The sequence below is a fragment of the Ursus americanus genome, chromosome 22 (genome assembly GCF_024610735.1).
Source record: "Ursus americanus isolate L20-20 chromosome 22, mUrsAme1.1.p, whole genome shotgun sequence".
Classification (NCBI taxonomy): Eukaryota; Metazoa; Chordata; class Mammalia; order Carnivora; family Ursidae; genus Ursus; species Ursus americanus.
The window spans coordinates 11,738,842-11,757,649 of record NC_142148.1 but is presented as its reverse complement, the minus strand read 5'-3'; the positions used below and the strand labels follow the sequence as shown (position 1 = coordinate 11,757,649).

The window sequence follows — 18,808 nt, the reverse complement described above, 5'->3', positions numbered from 1 at the left end:
GGGGAAGGAGGCGTAAATAACAGAATCCCACTGGCTAAATGGAGGTTTGGAGACCTTTTGTGGTTTGCGTTTGGTCAGGAACTGCTGCCAGACGGGGGGACGATGAAGCATTAACGACACACAGAAGGGATGAGAGCCACAAAACAATGAGTCGGGGATAAGCGTTCCGACTCCAAACACGGAGGTTCTGAACACCTGCCAGAAGTCCAATTGTGAACACCACTGAAGTGTCCTGACCTTGACCTTCAAAATTCAGACTCGAACATGACTTCCAGCCTGGAAGATCAGCGTGCCGACCTTGCCCGATCACGAGTAGCAGTACTCTGGCCCTATACTCCTCGGGTCCAATTACAGATCTGAGAATTCTGATAATGGATGGCAGCCTTCTAACACTGAACCCCAGAACTGTGCCCCTGAATGCCAGTGTCCCCACAATGAACATCACTGCTGTGATCTTGAGCAGCGTAATTCCAACCTTGAACATCAGCATCCCCATCCCGGGTTCCTAATCTCTGCCAAAAATTCCCGAACGCTCACGCTTCCCAGCCTGAATTTGTAGAGCTGACACTACTTTGCAAGGATCTAAAGTTTAATTCTACACAACAAACTCTTCCATGGGCGCACAGCCCCTAGAGATAAGCCAAATGCTCGGATGGGGAGGAGGAAGATGAAAATAAAAATAACGCCAGCTTATATTTCTTTGCACATCAGACACTTTGCTGAGCCCTTTACATGCTTCTTCTCATGCAGTCTGCCGGACAACCCCTGGGAACTTGCTGTTCCCATTTTACAGATGAGGAACCTGAGGCTCAGAACCAGTCCAGTTTGGTGACTCAATACCCAGTGCTTCTTACAGCCTTCCAGCGGCTTTTTCTTCTTGCTCTAGTTGGAGGTTGGGGAAGGGGACGTTGGCTCCTATTAGCTAATTAGTTAAGGATTTCCCTGACTTGTGTTGGCACCCGCTGGGGGTGCCTTGGGTTTTGAAGCCAAGTCCCAGCTGGGTAGGACAGTCATTCATTCAAAAAACACCTGCCACCCTGTCTTGTGCTTGCTGCCAGAGTAAGGAGAGGGGAGGGGGACCCGCTGCTTCTGTCACCCAAGCCCTACCCTCATCTCCCCCTTCCAGACGGGAGGGCCTCAGACACCAGAAATGATCCTTCCTCCCATTTTAGCCATCAGAAGGCTCTGTGCCTCCAGGGCCATAAAAGTGGAGCCCTTAGGGCTGGAAGTGGTCCACAGGACTATTCTGTTTGGCCCACTCAAATATGTTTAATTTAAAAAAATTATTTGCCGGGGCGCCTGGGTGGCACAGCGGTTAAGCGTCTGCCTTCGGCTCAGGGTGTGATCCCGGCGTTATGGGATCGAGCCCCACATCAGGCTCCTCCGCTATGAGCCTGCTTCTTCCTCTCCCACTCCCCCTGCTTGTGTTCCCTCTCTCGGGGGCTGTCTCTATCTCTGTCGAATAAATAAATAAAATCTTTTTAAAAAATTAAAACAACAGTTTTTAAAAAAAATTATTTGCCAATATTAATAACTTGGGATATCTCACGTGAAAAAATTAAAATCTCTCGGCGGGGTACCTGGGTGGCTCAGTCAGTTCAATGTCTGACTCTTGATCTTGGCTCAGGTCGTGATCTCAGGGTCGTGAGCTTGAGCCCTGCATCAGAACCCAGCCTGGAGCTGAATAGCAGCTGCCCCTTTCGATGGGCATGTGCGCTCCAGTTCCCACCGCTCCCTATTGCCTCCTTGACACCAAGGCTGAGTGTTAACTGTCTTGCTCACTGAAATATCACAGTTCTTCCCACCACAGCTTTGCTTGTTAACAGTCCCTCTGCGGCCCCTGTGGCCATCTGAGTTCAAGGTCCCCGAGGAGGCATTTTTTCCCTGACAGATTCTCCGGGACTGAGGGACTTTCTACTCCTCACCCAGGGCTTCTGAGTCTTTCTTTCTGGTGGGCAGGGCTGGCTTCGTGGGGGTGTAGCGCGCATGGTCCCACAGGGCCCTGGGTTTTGAAGGGTCCCGAGCTTGGTTGCCTGCTCTAATGTCACGGCCTTAAAATTCTCATGAATTTTTGAACAAGGGGGACTGCGTTTTCGTTTGGCACTACACCCCCTCAAATTCTACAGCCCGCCCCGCCAGCACACGCTCAGTAATTAGGGGAATCCTGCACGCACGCACCCACCACGGATCTCTCCAGTCTGTCTAGAAAATGACCTCTTCGGATTGGTCTCTTCTCCCAGTCTTGAGGCCAGTAAGGGTCTAAAATGTTTATGAAGGGGGGGAGGCTTGGGGGCAGCAACCTGGAAGGACAGGGAGCGGGACTCAGGGACTTGCCTTGGGTCACATTTGCATAGCGCTTTATGTAAGAGAAAGCTGCCTACCTTCCAGCCGCTCCTTGGCACAGTCATTGCACGAGGAATTCGAGCAGGCAACATGTCGTAGTCGGAGGCCAGATTATGGCAAGGTTTGGGGTAGACTATCTTTCCTCTTTCCCTCTTGAGAAAAGGAGGGGGAAAGGAAAACCAATGACACGAACGAAGCACTGATCTTGGCCCAGCACCATGCTGGCTGCTCCGGCACCCTGGTCTTTCCTGCTTGGTAGAGCTGCCATACCCATTTTCCAGCCAGGGAAGCTGAGGCCAGAGAGCCGAAGGGTCTGTCTGCTGAGGTTCTCATAGCTCATGTATGTGGCAGCGTGGGGATTATGAACCCAAGCCTCCAGAGTTTCAAACCAGAGTTCTTCCCACTTATCCTACCAGACGTGACGTATGAGACAAGGGAAAGTGTTGGTGAAGAGGAGGGGAAGGGCCCCTGCCCCAGAAAGACATTTCATCGTGGAAAGAACGTAAATGCCGCCACATCCAAAGTGGTCATTCAAGGTCAGGGAGGGCCTTTCTGAACAGGTGACATATGAGCCAAGATCTGAAGGATGAGAAGAGGCAGTTGGCATTGCAAGATCTGGAGCCAGAGGCCCAGGGAGGTTAAGTGATCGGCTCAAGGTCACACAGCTAGCTTGTGCCTTTGTTCCCTCCCTCTGGTGCTCCAGCAAACCCCTTCTGATGAAGCCCCGCCTCTGCATCAGGCCCTGGGGCAGTGTTAGAACATAACTTTTCCTGTAAATGCTATTGTAACTCAAAGCAGCCTTAGAGAATAGGGAAATAAAGGAATGTGGCAGGTGTTCCAATAGAACTTCAGGACTGAAACCGGCAGCCCGCCCAGCCTGCTTCAGAACACAGAGCCGAAGAAGACACAGTCCCAGACTTTGAGAGCTTCCTGCTTTACTTGGGGAGAGAAAACAAGTTCAGAAGAAAAGAGAATCCAAGAGGGAGCACGTTAAATGGTGCAAGACAGAAAGACAGAACTCGTGGAAGAAAGGTCGTTTCTGCAATTTGGGAAGGAGAGAAGTCAAGTCCAGGTGCTCAGGAAGGGCCACCTGCACGGAGAGGCCCTCTGACCACACCCGTTGTTCTCCATCAAATCATCCCGCTTCTCTCCTTCACGGCATACAGATTACACTGTGTGCTTATTGTCGCTTACTTTTTGTTTCATGCCCATCTCCCTGCAGGAGGCTGGAAGCTCCATGATGGCTGTGGATTATTTTTGCTGCCTACATTTATTCCCCCCGCTCTTGGTAGCAGCACCTCAGTCTCTCCCTGGGTGCTACCTCTTTTACTTCCATCTCTTGGTCTCTTCCCAGCTCCAGTCACTAAGATGTGATCCAGACCTGTTGAAGTGACTGGCTTAGGGATGGAATGAAAATCAGTCCTGGGTGTTTTGCCGGCTCTATTTGGGAAAAAAAAACTTGCTTTTCCCACAGGATGGAAGCCTGCAGTTGCTGGAGATGATCTTTCCAGCCACGTTGGTAGAGCCTGCTGAGAAGCCAGAACTTAGAGATATCAGACACCAAGTACTGATGACATGGTTAAACCCCTGGATCCAGCCCTGCCTGAAGCCACCCCTAACCCAGGACTTTTCAGTTGCATTTTCTGCTTAGGTCTGTTTGAGCTGTATATTTTTTACGTGCCACCAACAGAACCCTAACGAATAGATACACAAGTGCTCCTCGAGCACCCAGCACGGTACATAGAATACAGTAATAAGCAATGGATATTTGTGGCACAAACCACAGGTGGCACTGAGGCGGGACCTCAGAGCATGCACATACACCCACAGAAAGTTATGGGGTCCGGAGGAGCCTAGAATGGAAGCTAACTTTGAAACCAAAAGGATTGTCCCAGGAAGAGGAAAGGATGACTGAATGAAACTGCGGTCACTATTTCAAGGAATAATAAATGATATGTAAACATATCCACGGCATAGAAGATAAAGGAAAATTGATCCCTTCAAAGAGAGTGGGAATTCCAGGCACGATGAACAAATGGAAAGCAGGTTCAATATCATCATCACAGCTCTACCTTCTTTTTGCTTTCCACATGCCCCTGGCAGGGCAATCGGGGGCTGCCTCCTTGGCACACTTGGGTCCACAAGGACTCTAAGACGCCGAGCTGACCAAGGTCAAGGGCCCCAAGGATCACACAGGCCTTGAAAGACTCAAGGATGGGCCCTGGGCAGCAATTAGTGAAATATGATGGTCTATTTTTAGAAGCCGTTTGAGTCCAGGCCCATTACCTGGTGGATGGGAGTAACGGTGTGGGATTGGCGGAGGTAACACTCCCTCAGACAGCATCCGCCTGCCAGGCCACATTGGGCAATTATGGTGGAGACTAGCCTTGCGGCAGAACAAAAATGGAACCGTCAGGGCATGAGGAAAACACCTCAAGTGTCTAATTTAATTATGTCTTGCTGTGAATGGAAGGCCAGAGGTCACTTCTTCCTGGCCCAGGAAGCTTAGGCACAGGAGTGAGTAGAGACAAGGAAGCAGGGAGGAAATGGGAGGGAGTACACCTGGGAGACCCTTGCTTTGCAGGGGAGATCCCTCTGATGAATCATGACACAATCATGCAAGTTTGCTCACTCATTCACTCAACAAACGTTTACTAACATGGAAGCAAAAATAATAACAATAGTTAACTTGTCCTGAACCCTTGCTGAGTGCCCGGGACTGCTCTGAGTGCTTCGTATAGAACCCTGGCTGTTGTGAGACTCCCCAAATTATGGATCAGGAAGTCAAAGCCCAGAGAAGTTAAGTCATCCCACCAAGGACACACAGCTTGAATCATCCCTGAGCTGGGATCTGACTCCAGGCAGTCAGGTTGCAGAGCCTGCTTTTTAAAGCATCCGTGTCTCTCTGTGGGCCAGGCCTGGCATCCACAGAACAGCCCATAAGCTACTCTTCACAGTGTTTTGTGCGAGGAAGGTATGAACATCAGGTTTTTGGAGCACAGAGGAGGGAGAAGCCAGTGCTGCCTGAAGAGGATGTGGGTGGTGAAGGGAGGAAAGAGAGACCGCAGGCAGACAAGAGGAAGAAGGGGGTGCAAGGCAGAACAATAAGCCTGAGTAAAGGTGTGGAGCAGGACTAGGGAAGGACGGAGTAGTCCAGGAATGCCAGAAGGTGGGTGTGGAATGAGCAGAGGGGTCATGGAGAAGGTATGGAAGGAAGTGAAGGTGGAAAGGTTGGCTGAAGCCTTGAAGGTCAAGCTAAGGAGTTTGGACTTTATCCTGAGAGTAGTGAGAACCTTAGAAGCGTTTCCGGAAGGGGATGATGTGAGCAGATTATACTTGAGAAAGATGGCTCTGGTTCTCTGCAGAGGATGGACTGGAGGAGGAAGGCTGGAGGCAGGGAGGCCAATCTGGAGGCTCAATGGAAAGGCCACGGTCCAACAGTGACAGACAAGCTCACCCCTCTGATCTTATCTCCCTAACTCCCCTGCTGGCTCACTCCTCTCCAGCCGAACTAGCCACCTGGCTGTACCTTGACTGACCCAGACATGCTCCTGCCCCAGGGCCTTAGCACATGCTGTTTTCTCCATCAGGAACACTCTTCCCTGCAAAGTCCACATACCTCCTTCTCTGCACATCTCTGCTTAATCGTCACCTTCTTGGTGAGGCCTTTCTTGACCATCCCAGTAAAAGCCCCCACCCAAACATCATGCCCTCCCTTTCCTGCTGACCTTTCTTCATGGCATCTGTCACCAACCAAAATTTTATACTCTTTGATCTTGTAATTTCATCCAAAATACTTCAGTTTGTATCTCTAAAAGATGAATATTTAAAAACATAACCACAATAGCATTATCATACCTAAAAAAACGGCATTAGTTCCTCAGTAGCATCAAACATCCAATGTTCATTTTATGACACTGATCATTTTATGACTCCTTTGTCACAGTTGCCTTTTGCTCCAATCAGCATCTGTATTTGTTTATGCTTTGAATGGTTTCACTCTCTCCCCTTCTGGAATATCAGTGCCATTAAGGCTGGGATCTTTATTTTGTTCTCTGCTGTGTCCCCAGCACCTGGCACAGTGCCCCAGCGTGAAGTAGGTATGAATAACCAGCCAATTGTAATCGTAACAGCTGATATTGATCTTGTGGGCATTACGCATGTTTCTTGTTATTTACCATTTCACCCTATCTAATCCTCACAACATCTTCATGCAGTAGGGCTGCGACTGGGCCCATTTTACAGATGGGGAAACTGAGCCAGGACTCACAGCTAGAAAATGGCCAGGGCCTAAGACCCGAGACATGGACTGGGCATCTGCAGACACTGGGGGAGGCTGAGGGTTTGTGACTGCCCAGGAACTGCCCCCACATCCCACATGTATCCTAAACCCACCACTCTTCACGGACTCCCCTGCCCCCCACCCTCCCCCAGGCTGCCATCTTCTCTTGCCTGGAATGTTCCAGCACCCTCCTGGCAGCTGCTCGTCCTTTATTTCTGTGATGCCCACTTTTCAAGCATCATCCAGTGGGTGGGGGCCAGGTTTGCGGCTCACCACCCCACAATGCACAGGACAGCCCCTCACGACAAAGAATCATCCGTCTCCAAATGTCAATAGTATCGAGGCTGAGAAACCGAGCTCAGGTTGAGAAACCGCAGGCATTCTGCATCCCGAGTGTGGCCAAAGTCTATGCCAGTCAGATTTCCAGAAATGTGTTAGTAATAACAATGAAGCCCCGAAGGTTGTAAACAAATTCCTTTTTTCATGGACGAGCGCACATTCTCAGTTATCTCTAGGATAACATCATTCATTCATTTGACAAACATTTATTGAGTGTCTCCTGGGTGGCAGGCACCGTTCTAGGCACTGGGGGTACCACAGCCCGGCCCTTTGAAGCTTGGACCAAGTGAGGGACAGAAAAGGTAACCGCATAAGTAATTATATGCCATGTCAGGTGGAGAAAAAAATAAAGCAGGAGAGGAGAATGAGAAGCGCTGGGAATACTATTTTATAGGGGGGTCAGGGATTGCCTCGCTGAGATGACATTGAACTTGAGATCTGAACAATGTGAGCAGTGAGTCTTACGGATAGCTGCAGGAAGACTACGGGCAGAAGAAACAGCAAATGCAAAGGCCCCAAGATGTTAGAGTGGTTTGCCTGAGGAATAGCGAAGAGGCCACTGTGGGTAGGTTGCAGTGATGGAGAGAGGGAGAGTGGTAGGGAAGGAGGTTGGAAGGATGCTGGAGGAGAGGGGAAAGATGCTAGACAAGGGCCCTGGAGGCAGATGATAGGACTTGAGTTTCTTTCCTGAGGGAGATGGGAGCCATGGGACGATTCTGAGCAGGGGAGTGAGCAGATCTGACTCACAGAAGTCCCTCTGGCTGTGTGTGGGGGACAGACTGTGGGGTGGTGGGAAGATGGAAGCACAGACAGGAAGAGTTTCCTGCAGTGGTTCAGATGGGAGAGGATGGGGGTCAGGAATGCAGCAGTGGGGTGGTGAGAAGTGGCCACATCCCGGACAGGTGTCACCCATGCTTGTGTTTCACTCTCTCTCTCACTTGCATTCCACAAAACTTTCATGAGCAGAAGAAGAATGGTGGAGCCATGCTGGGTGTGTCAGGGACTGTCCCTTATCCCTGTCAACAATTACCCAGACAGCACTGTCCCCAGCATTGCACACAGAGCTCTATGCCTGTTAGGGCCTCTGACCGTCCCTACCCCAGGGCTCTCCCCAAGAGTCAGTCATCCAGGGCAGCAAATCGTGCTGGGAAAACTGGGTGCCCACATGCGAAAGAATAGAGTTGGTCCCTTACCTCACACCACACACACAAATTAGTGCAAAATGTTTCAAAGACCTCAATGTAAGACCTAAAAGTATAAAACTCTCAGAAGAAAAAACAGGGGGAGAGCTTCATGCCACTGGATTACTCAATGACTTCTTGGCTAAGACACCAAAAGCACAGGCGACCAAAATAAAAATAGACAAATAGGACTTCATCAAAATTAAAAACTCAGGTGCATCGAAGACACAATCACCCAAGTGATAAGGCAACCTACAGAATGGGGGAAAATATGTGCAGATCATAGATCTGATAAGGGGTTAATATCCGGAATATATAAAGAACTCTACAACTCAACAACAACAAAACACAAACAACTTGATGAGAAAACAGGGAAATGACTTGAGTAGACATTTCTCTAAAGAATCTGTACAAATGGCCAGCAAGCACATGAAAAGATGCTCGACATCACTCGTCATTAGTGAAATGCAAATCAAGACGACAATGAGACACCGCTTCACACCCAGAAGAATGGCTATTATTGAAAGAACAGAAAATACCAAGCATTAGTGAGGATGTGGAGAAACTGGAACCTTGGGCTCTGTTGGTGGGAATGTCAAATGGTGCAGCTGCTGGGGAAAACAGTTATGGTGGTGCCGCAAAAAAGCAAAAAAAAAAAAAGAATTACTACATGATCCAGCAACTCTACTACTGGATATACACCCAAAAGAATGAAAAGCAGGGTCTCGAGGAGATATCTGTACACCCAGGTTCATAGCAACGTTATTCGCAGCAGCCGAAGGTTGGAAGCAAGCCAACCATCCACGGACGGATGGATGGCTACACAGAGTACCGGGGAGTACTATTCAGCCGTAAAGAAGGAAATGCCGACACAAGCTATTACACGGATGCACCTTGAGGACCTTACGCTAAGTGAAATAAACCAGTCACAAAAAGACAAATAGTGCATGATTCTATTTACATGCGGCACCTACAGCAGTCAAATTCACAGAGACAGAAAGCTGAATGGTGGCTGCCAGGGGCTGAGGGGTGAGGAACGGAATGCCATTGTTTAATAGATACAGAGTTTCAGTTCTGCAAGACGAGCAATTTCTGGAGACTGGTTGCACAACAGCGTGCATATACTTAACGCTGTTCAACTATATACTGAAAAACGGTTAAAGTGGTGAATTTTATGTTTTATGTATTTTGCCAGAAATAAAACAAGAAATCATCTGGGGGCTGTGTTCCCATTGTGGGGCTCAGGCATAAGCGTTTTTCAAAACTCAAGGGATCTGAAGGTTCAGCCAGGGTTGACATCACCGCTCTGCAAGGTACGCCTTCTTTCTTAGTCTACTTCCCGGTCTTACAGAGGTGAGGTGCACCGCCAGGAAGTGACGGAGGTGGGATTTGAACCCAGGCCCTTAGGAATCTGTCTTGCACGGTGACATTACGTCTTGTTATTTATGTCGCCAGGGAAACATTTGAAGGAGAATTGCACGCTGGACATTAATATATTAATTCTAGCTCCTGGCTCCCGGGTCGTGCCCCCCTTTACCAGAGGCATCGACACCAAGAGTCTCTCCCTTAGAGAGAAGGTTGGGCCTTATCTATTAAATTACCTATTAAAATAATGCTTAATGCTAACCCTGTGTCTCCAGTGGTCCCACCTGCCTTTGGGGGCAGGGTCATGATGAATCAGGAGCCAGGAACACTCTTGAGTCAAGTGGGAGACGCTGAACCCATCTCTCCCCTCAAAGCACGTTCCCTAGGGTGAGAAGGGCAAGGTGGGGATGGCTCCTGGAGCTCGCGTCTCACTTCCTGAAGGCTCTTCCCGCAGCACAGAGCCAGACCAGGGGTTCAAAGTCAGGGAGCCCTCCCATTCCCTGTGTGACTGTGGGCCAGCCACTTCACCTCTCTGGGCCTCCGTCTCCATGGCTGTAGGATGAGGATAACTGCCCCTCCTTCAGGGAGTGGCTCAGGACTCAGAGCCAGTGGGCCTGTAATGCCCCTCGTGTCTGCACCCCCCCGTAAGCACGCTACGATGGCTACTGCTGCTGTTGGTTCTTACTGTATCCAGGAGATGCAGGTGAGGCGAACCGAGCCTGCCAGCCCCGGATTCTCTCCTTTTAGGAGGGTCTCTGGTAGGGGTTTTGTTGTAAGATGCTTTTTTAGCCCACAAGACAACCAGGACACTGAAGACGTGACATTTCCCACAGATCTATGGTTCATTCCCCCAGATCCAGATCCTAAGACAGGGATCCAAGTGCAAGCAGCGTATGTGGGAAGTGATCCCAGAAAACACTGGTAGGGGAGAGGGGCCGTGAGACGGGGAAGGGAAAGAAGCCAAACAGGGTGTATCATCAAGCAAGAACTACTGTGGGCACCAGAAACTCTGGGGCCCTTTGTAGACCAGGCACCTCTGAGTTACACCCCCATGCAGGGGTGCGGGAGCCGGGGTGTTCATACAGCTTCTCCCATCAATCCGCACTGCAGGGCTGCTCTGGGTGGGGCATTAGGTCCCTGTCTTTACTGGACTCAATGGCCGGAGGAAGGTTCCAAGGCAAAGCAGGCGCTGGGCAGCTGGGAGCTGGGCTGGTGGCACCGAAATGGTGAGAGCGAAATGATCTGGGTGGGACGCTGCATCTCGTCTCTCGGGGCCGAGTCCCGTTCTGCCCCAACTGCCCTGTGATGGTGAGCGAGTTATATAACCCCGCCCTATTACAATGAGCGCGCCTCATTTCAGAAGAAGACTTTTTTTTTTTTTTTAAAGAGCTTACTTATCTGGCGAGATCATCAGGAGGATTAAATAAGATGATGACAGGGGCGCCTGGGTAGCGCAGTTGTTAAGCGTCTGCCTTCGGCTCAGGGCGTGATCCCGGTGTTATGGGATCGAGCCCCACATCAGGCTCCTCCACTGGGAGCCTGCTTCTTCCTCTCCCACTCCCCCTGCCTGTGTTCCCTCTCTCGCTGGCTGTCTCTCTGTCAAATAAATAAAGAAAATCTTTAAAAAATAAATAAATAAATAAGATGATGACAATAAAAAACAAAAACCCTAAAAGTTACTGAAGGCTTTCTATGTGCCAGACCCTTTGCATGCATTAATTTAATTTAATTTGATAGCAATTCAATGAGACAGGCATTGTTACTGCCCTCACTTGATGCATGAAACACCCAGGGCCCAGAGAGGTACAGCACTTTGCCCCAGATCACACGGTTAGTGAGTAAAGGAACCCGACTTTGGACTTGGGCCATCCAGCTCTAAAATCAGGGCTCCCATGCACACTACTATCAAGTCCAGGAAGTACACAAAGTGCTGGGTATAGAGTTGGTGTTTACTGCGTGCTTGTTCTCTTTCAGTTAATGAAGCTTTGGCCAAACTGCTCATTTGGCCAACGTTTTCCCTCCCTAAGCATTTTCACATTTTGTAGCCTTTCAAAACCCCCAAGAGACCAGCTGCCAAGGTATGATCCTGGTCAAGCATCCTAACAGAACAGAAAGATCTTTGAGCCTCAATGAGGGTACCAGTGAGGTCGGAAAGGCCGGGGAAATGGTCCCTGACCTTTCACTGGCTTGCTGTGTGACCCACACAATTCGCTGGAGCATCCTCTGTGTTTCCTTATATCAGGCGGGGCTCCTGGATTCCTGACGCCCGCCTTCGGCGCCTCGCATCTGCCATCATTCTCAACCCCTTGGGCAGCCCCGTGAGGGGTTTCATTGTCATCCTCATCTACAGAATCGGAAATGGAAGCTGGGGGAGACAAAATGATTTGCCCAAAGTCCAGAGCTAGGAAATGGCAGGGCTGGGATTCCAACCCAGGACGGTGTGACCTCACAGCCAGGATTCCAGGTCTCTGCAATATCGTCTCCGAGGAATAAACACAAACATCTAGGATGACTGACCTGGGGCTGGCGAGAGCCTCGGCCGCAGGTGACTCACAGCGCTGAAGGGGCCCCAGAGATTCCAAATTGGTTTTCCTCATTTTTTCGGTTTCCCACACCCTCGTTTTTTCTTGATGATAATCCCTGATTCCCCCTGGCTCCAGTGAAGGAAGCAGAAGCATCATCACATTAGAGGCATGAAATCCCCAAAAGGCGGGCCATGATCGGGCAGTCCACAACACTGGGGCAGGGGATGCTGCCGACCAGGAGTGCAGCTAGCAGAGAGGGATCCCCCAATAAAGCCAATAATCGCTGCTGTCGTTTAGCGGATGCTGACCATGTGCCAGGCACTTTATGCAGATTGCCTCCTCGTGGCCCTGCCAGGTGGGCTCCATTTTAATTCCCATTTCCTAGATGAGGAAACTAAGACTCAGAGAAGGGAAGGAATTTGCCCAAGGTCGTATCCTTGGCAAGCCACGGACCTGAGAACTGAACCACGTCTGCTGGACCCCAGAGAGGATTCCTTTTTTTGTTTTTTTTTTTGATTTAATTTTAAGTAATCTTGATACTCAACATGGGGCTTGAACTCACAACCCTGAGATCAATAGTCATACTCTCCACTGACTGAGCCAGCCAGGTGCCCCACCCCCATGAAGAGATGATTCTTAATCAAATCTGTGGTGGGCAAAATACCGACCACTATCTTTAAATAAAGGCCACCCCCATTTTTTGAATATAATAATATATCATTATTATGATTATTCACGTTTATAAAGTACTTTCCATTTGCAAATTATATTCGCATCTGAAATCTCGCTGAGTCATCGTAACAGCCCCAAGAGGTGGGCATTGCTCTAACTGCCATTTGGCCGATGAACTCACTAAAGTGCACACAGCTTGAACGATCTGCCCAAGATTCCAGGATTAAGAAACACAAGCCGGGAACCAGACCAGCCTGGGTTCAAACCCTAGCTCTGCCATTTTCATTCCTGCGACAAATATGTATTGAGTATTTAATTGTGGGCATTCCAGCAAGTGATTTCACCTTTCAGAGCCTCAATTTTCTCTTTGTGAAAGAGTCTTAATACCACTCATTGAAGCCATTCCTCCTTGCATCTGAAAGTGCCAGACGCTTGCCTTCCCTGACTTCCCTGCAGCGAGAGCATGAGCACGTGACGGGATCCTGGCCAATGGGATTTGAAAAGAAGTCTAACGGGGCTCCTGGAAAAAGGTTTGCCTCTCGGGATGAAATGTCCCTCTGCACTGGTTGGACCTCATGGGTCTACATTAGCCGTCTTGTGACATGAGGCATTAAGCCTGAGGACCAAGACATCTGCAGGAACTGGAGGAGCAGAAAGACAGAAAGATTCTAGAATCCTGACGGCAGCATGGAGCCATTAACCTGAAACCAGCTACCTTGGAACTTCCTGTTACGGGAGATGGTGCGTCTTCCTCCTTGTAGAGGCCACTCTGAGTTCTCTAGTCTATTACTTGCAGTCCAAATTGGCAGATTACCTGATAGGATTGTTGAAGGGGTTTCTATGAGCTAGGGGATATAAGGTACCCCTAACTAGTGCCTGGCACAGTCAACAGTAGCCAATCAGACTGAGATACACGCCCTGAGACTGTTCCAGGGAGGGCAGATGCTCCTGGCCTGGCAAATTAATTGCCTCTCTCTCCTGCTAAGAGAAGCCTGGAGATTTTTCCGAGAAAGTGGAAACCCAGTGGTGGCCCAGGACCACAGTCCTGTCGCTCCAACGGGGCTGACCCCAGCTTCCAAACAAGAATCAATCACATGGCCTTTTGCCTAATGGATTTTGATTTTCACTCCCCTGACGGTGAAGGCTAGAGCCTGCACTTCGGTTTGTCTCCGCGTTGCCAGAACACCCCATCAATTATTAACAGCGTCAGCTCCGTCTCCCAGTACTGCTATCAGAGGAAAGAGTTTGTCGCAACTCAGCCCACCCAGTCATAGAGAAAGGACTCTGCTCCTATTTATAGCAACAAGCCCCACCCACTCCCATGCGCTAGGCACTGTGCTAAATCTTAACAAACATGATTTCATGATGACCCTGCAAGGAGGGCCTTGTGTCTCCATCTTACAGGTGGAAGGCAACGGCTTGCAGAGGTGAAGAACCCGCCTGAGCCAGAAACTGGGGAGGCGGTGGGACTGGGCCCGGAACCCTGGTCTGTCCTTGCTCTAAACACATGAGGTATGCTTTCTCCTGCATCTCAACCACGGGAAATGATGCTCCACTTGGCCATCTCATTCCACAGCCTCTGAGAAATTTCCATAGGCTTTGCTCTTCTGACAAGCAAGGCATCGAACTTGGGGGATGGGGGGTGGGGTGGGCAAAGTACAGGTGATTGAAGGTGACCAGGAAGCTGGGTTGCAGGCGGGCAGTGAGGAATGAGAGACAGATCCCCAAAACCCGGGACACACTGCCTGCCTGCCTGATCCATTCGTTCAGTCCACGTGTAGTTACTCAGAGCTCCTCTGGGCCAGCCACCTTGACGGGTGCTGAGAACAGAGCAGTGACTGTAACTCACAGAGCCCACACGCTGGAGCGGGAGAAAGAAAAGGTAGCAAATACAATTTCAAATGGCGCTCAAAGCCTATGCAGGAAAGACATTGAATGTGGTTGCAGAGAGAAAGGGGAAGAAGGTTGTTTTAGACAGGGGTCGGGGAAAAGTCTCTCTGAGGAGGGGTTATTTGAGCAGGGACTTGCTCAAATGAGGAATGAGGAGAAGCAGCTGGCAATGAAACAAGCTAGCGAAGAGCATTCCAGGTGGCAGGAATAGCAGGTGCAAAAGTCCTGAGGTAGAGGCCAAAGCCTGCCCTGTGTAGGGAACAGCAAGGAAGCCAGTGGGGCTGCAGCCCAGTGAACCAGAGGAAGTTGAATAGATGAACTCAGAGAGAGGACACGGGGACTGGCTCAGTGGGGTCTGATATGCCATGGTGGGGGGTTTGGATTTTATTCTGAGTGTGGAGGATTTTAAGCAGGTGAATAATGTGATCCAATCTAGATTTTGAAAAGCTCACTCTGGCTGTGGTGTGGGCAATGGATTTGCAGGGGGCAAAAGTGGAAGCAGGGAGACTGGGAGAAGTCTGTGGCACTTAAGCACGACGGAAAGAACAACATCTTCAAAATCACACTTGGGTTTGAATTCCTGGCTACTCCTGTTTGCCTGCTGTGTGACCTTAGGCAAGTTACTCAACTTCTCTGAACCTCCCTATTTGTGAAAGGTGGGATAATAACAGAGAGCTGGTATAAGGACCAATTGTGTTGTTACATTCCATACACAGTAAATGTTTGATCAATGGCGGTCAGGATTTCTATACTGAGGGACCAGTGAGTCTGCCTGCCTGCCTCCCCATTTCAGCTCTGGCTGCAGAATGTCCTAGACTGCCCATCTGCCAGGAATGTGAGCTGACAGCCTGAGCCTAGGATCACGGAGAGGTCATGAAGCTCGTCCCTGCAAGCAGATTAACCTGAGGGCAAGATGGGGCTGTTTATTCCCAAACAGTGCCTTTTGCAAGCCTGAGCTCCCTCCCCTGTCTTGCTGCCAGACGCCAACCCAAACACAGCCCTTTGCCTGCTTCTTCTCTGGGAGGGTGACTGGACCCTTCCCAGCCCCTTATTCTCATGTCATAGGGACAGGACGGGGGGTGGGGGGGGGGGAGAGTCATGTTTGGGCCTAAACAGGGAGTGTGTAGGAGGAACCCGTGTCAGGCCTGGAAATAGCAAAATAAGTCTGCTGATCCTAAGCCGGTTAAGGTGAGTGACTGTCTTAAGAGGGAGGCTTTCTGGACACGAAACCTAGGGCAGGATTATGGTCAGAGGCAGCCCACAGAAGAGGAAACCAGGCCTAGAAATCTCTACATTCTCTTTGGGGTTGCCAGGGAAGAGAGAAAACCTCAGGCCTCCCTCCGCCTTCCTCCCAGCCACCCCTCCTGCATCTACTCTCAGAGGCCTCTCCCCGAGTCACCGGATCTGGAAAAAGGACCCCACAGTGTCCCCTTCAGAGCCAGCCTTGCAGGTAGACCTTCAGTGAGGGGCCAACTAAGCTAGGGGGATCCCACCAGGAGAGGCCAGGCGGAGCATGAGGCAGCCCAAGCACATACACGACGCCGGTATACACGCCTTTTTCCTTTTGCAGAGAACACATTTACCTACCTGTCCACCCCACCCCCACCCCCTCTTGGCCCCACTCTTTGAGAGTGCCTTTCCCGATGTGGTAGTCCTGGATTTCAACATCAACACCTCTCTTTTCTGGCTCCCCCTTGGGCCTCACACAACCTCTTTTAGAGCGCTGAACACTGCTGTCATTTACTCCCGACACCCAGCACGTTGGCCACCTGAAGACGGGCCCCATCTCTCTGAGGCATTCCCGGAACCCAGCCCGATACAAGGAAACAGCTCATCAACCACTGACCCCCTTCCCTGGCTGGGCCCCCTACCCCAAGTCTGTCTCAGGCCGTCAGAGCCTCTGCCTTTACCCGGCAGCACACTGGCCCACGTGGTGTGATCTAAGCCTTTCTGCCTCCTTCTGCTTCATTTTTCACATTGCCTCATTTTTCTCTTATTTCAAAATTTACATCCTCTTCCGACAGCCAAAGCATCTTTACAAGCTGCACCAAATCATTCTTGGAATAAACTCACCAAATAAATAAAGAAAGAACAAACCAGGGGTGACCCTTCGCCCACAAGCATTCGCAGCCAGCTGCGTGCGTCATGCATGCACACACACACCCCTCAGTGTCCCTTTGCCTCATTTTTCTGACTTATGTTAAAACTGCCTGACAGTATCTCAATGTCCTCCAAGCATGCCTGTAAGCTGCTTTCATTCCTTCCTTGGGGCAAAGTGGGGTTATAAATACAAGGATAAGTATTAGAATCGCAGGCGACTCCCCCCTTGCCTGGGTCTGGGACTCCACGAGGGAGCATCATGTCTATAGACCAAACTCAACTCCATCCCAGCAAGTCTTTACCGTCCCTCTGTGCCTTCTGATTTACAGTGTTCACCCTCTTGCTGCGGGAGTTTGTCTCCGCAAATCCTCTTCTCCAACGGAGTCGAGGTATAAAGTATTGAATAATGAAGGGATGAGGTAACCAAGACAAACAGGAACAGTCCAAAGGGGTTGGTCCTCACCTCTGAGGTCTGGGCCACAGCTCAGCCCCCCCCCTTTCTGGTCTTCTTATTTGGGAACTAAGGCAGACACCCCCAGTGGTGGTCCTCGAGCTGGGGACCCAGGCAGAGCCCCCAGTGCAATTGCCCGCAGATCCCAGACTCACCTTGGCAGCCACGGAAGAATTGGGCTTCTCCAGGAGGTCCCAGAGCTTTTTCCTCTTCTCTGCACAGCACGTGTTATCGAACTCCTCCCCCTCCCGCTCCCGCAGGGTCTCGGCCTCGCGCTTGAGCTCCTCGTTCATCTGCTCCTTCTTCTGGTGGTAGCGGGCCTGGCAGCAGGACTCCAGGTAGATTTCGTCGATGCCCCAGTAGTCAAGCTCTTGGCTGAAGCTCAGCGCGCACATCTCCTCCATCATGTGCAACCGCCCAGTGCGGTAGAAGTTGAGGATGGAGGTGAAGGCGCCTGGATGGCGGTCGAAGAAGTACTCGTTGTCGTCGAGGCTGTAGTCGTCGCACACCTCGAGCAGCGAGTCGTGCGTGTTGCAGTCACGTAGCTTGCCCAGCCGCGTGCGGGGCAGGCGGTCCAGGGTGCGCCAGAGCACCTCATGTGCCAGACCCCCGACGTTGAGGCGGACGCGCCTCGAGCACGCCTTGCTGCGCACGATCTCCATGGGCTCGGGCGGCAGCGAGCTGGTGGAGCGGGAGCCATGCTTCGTCATGCCCGCCGGCATCGCTGGTCCGGCCGCCCCCGCCCCCCCTGCCCCCCCAGGCCGCTGTCACTGGACGGCAAGGCCGGCCGCTGCGGGGGAGGGGGGCAGGGAGCGCTGTGGGCTGCTGGGGGTGCAGGGGACCGCGCCGGCGCACGTCACGGCCGTCTTCTCACCTCCATCCCGACCGCTGCAAAGCAGGAAGCGGACGAGGGTCAGCAAACAGGGAGCTGGGCGCGGCCGCTCCCCACCTCTCCACCGGGGCCCCAAGCGGCCTTGACCTTCCCTGTGCTTAAGCGGCTCAGGACTGGGGGGCGGGGGTGGGGGGGTGTTGCTGAAAGGCTTGGCGCTGTCCCTCCCGCCGGTGCTGAAGTCCGCCCCACCCCATGGGTGGAGGGAGGGGCCGCTCTTTGGGGCGGGGAGAGGGCCCCCAAGAGGCGCTCCGGGGATCCGGGAGGCCCCACCCCGGGTTTCTGCCGCCCAGGCCAGACCCAGCCGCCCGGGGCGCTGTCCTCCCCGTCGAGTGCTGAAACTCGCTTCTTTCTGGGTCTCCCCGTCGAGTCCCGAACCAGGCCCCACAATGGGCAGAAAGGGGCGCTGCATGAAAAACTTTTTTTTTTTTTTTGAGATTTCTCATCTTTTCCTTCCCCCTGCTCCGAAATAATTAGAATTTGAGTTCTAGGGGGGTGGCAGCGGGTTTGTTTTTTCTAAACCTTAAAAGACTTGGGGGGAATTCTGGGGGGATTTCAGCTGCCCACCTGTCGGAGGTCGCAACTGACGGGGTGGTCAAAGACAGCCTCGCTGTTCCGGAGCGACCCCTCCCCCTAAAGCACGGGAGCATCTCTTGAGGTCGCTCCGGTAACTAAGCGAGCCCTGAAAGATGCAAAGCCAAGATATGCGTGGAGTCCCGCCCCTCCCTCTGTGCCCCCTACCCCACCACAGGAGGGGCGCGCAGAGTCCTG

At 51.4% G+C, this 18,808-nt stretch overlaps 1 protein-coding gene across 2 annotated transcripts in view; it reads right to left on the bottom strand.

The window, feature by feature from the left end:
- KCNB1 (potassium voltage-gated channel subfamily B member 1) overlaps positions 1–18,808 on the bottom strand; it is a 103,143-nt gene that overhangs the window by 83,532 nt on the left and 803 nt on the right. For both annotated transcript variants that reach the window (XR_006775203.2, XM_045771547.2), the window contains exon 2: positions 17,304–18,036. Coding sequence is in view for 1 of the 2 variants with exons in the window: in XM_045771547.2 (XP_045627503.1) it covers positions 17,304–17,870 (567 nt within the window). In the remaining variant the exon portion in view is untranslated. The remainder of the gene's footprint in view (positions 1–17,303; positions 18,037–18,808) is intronic.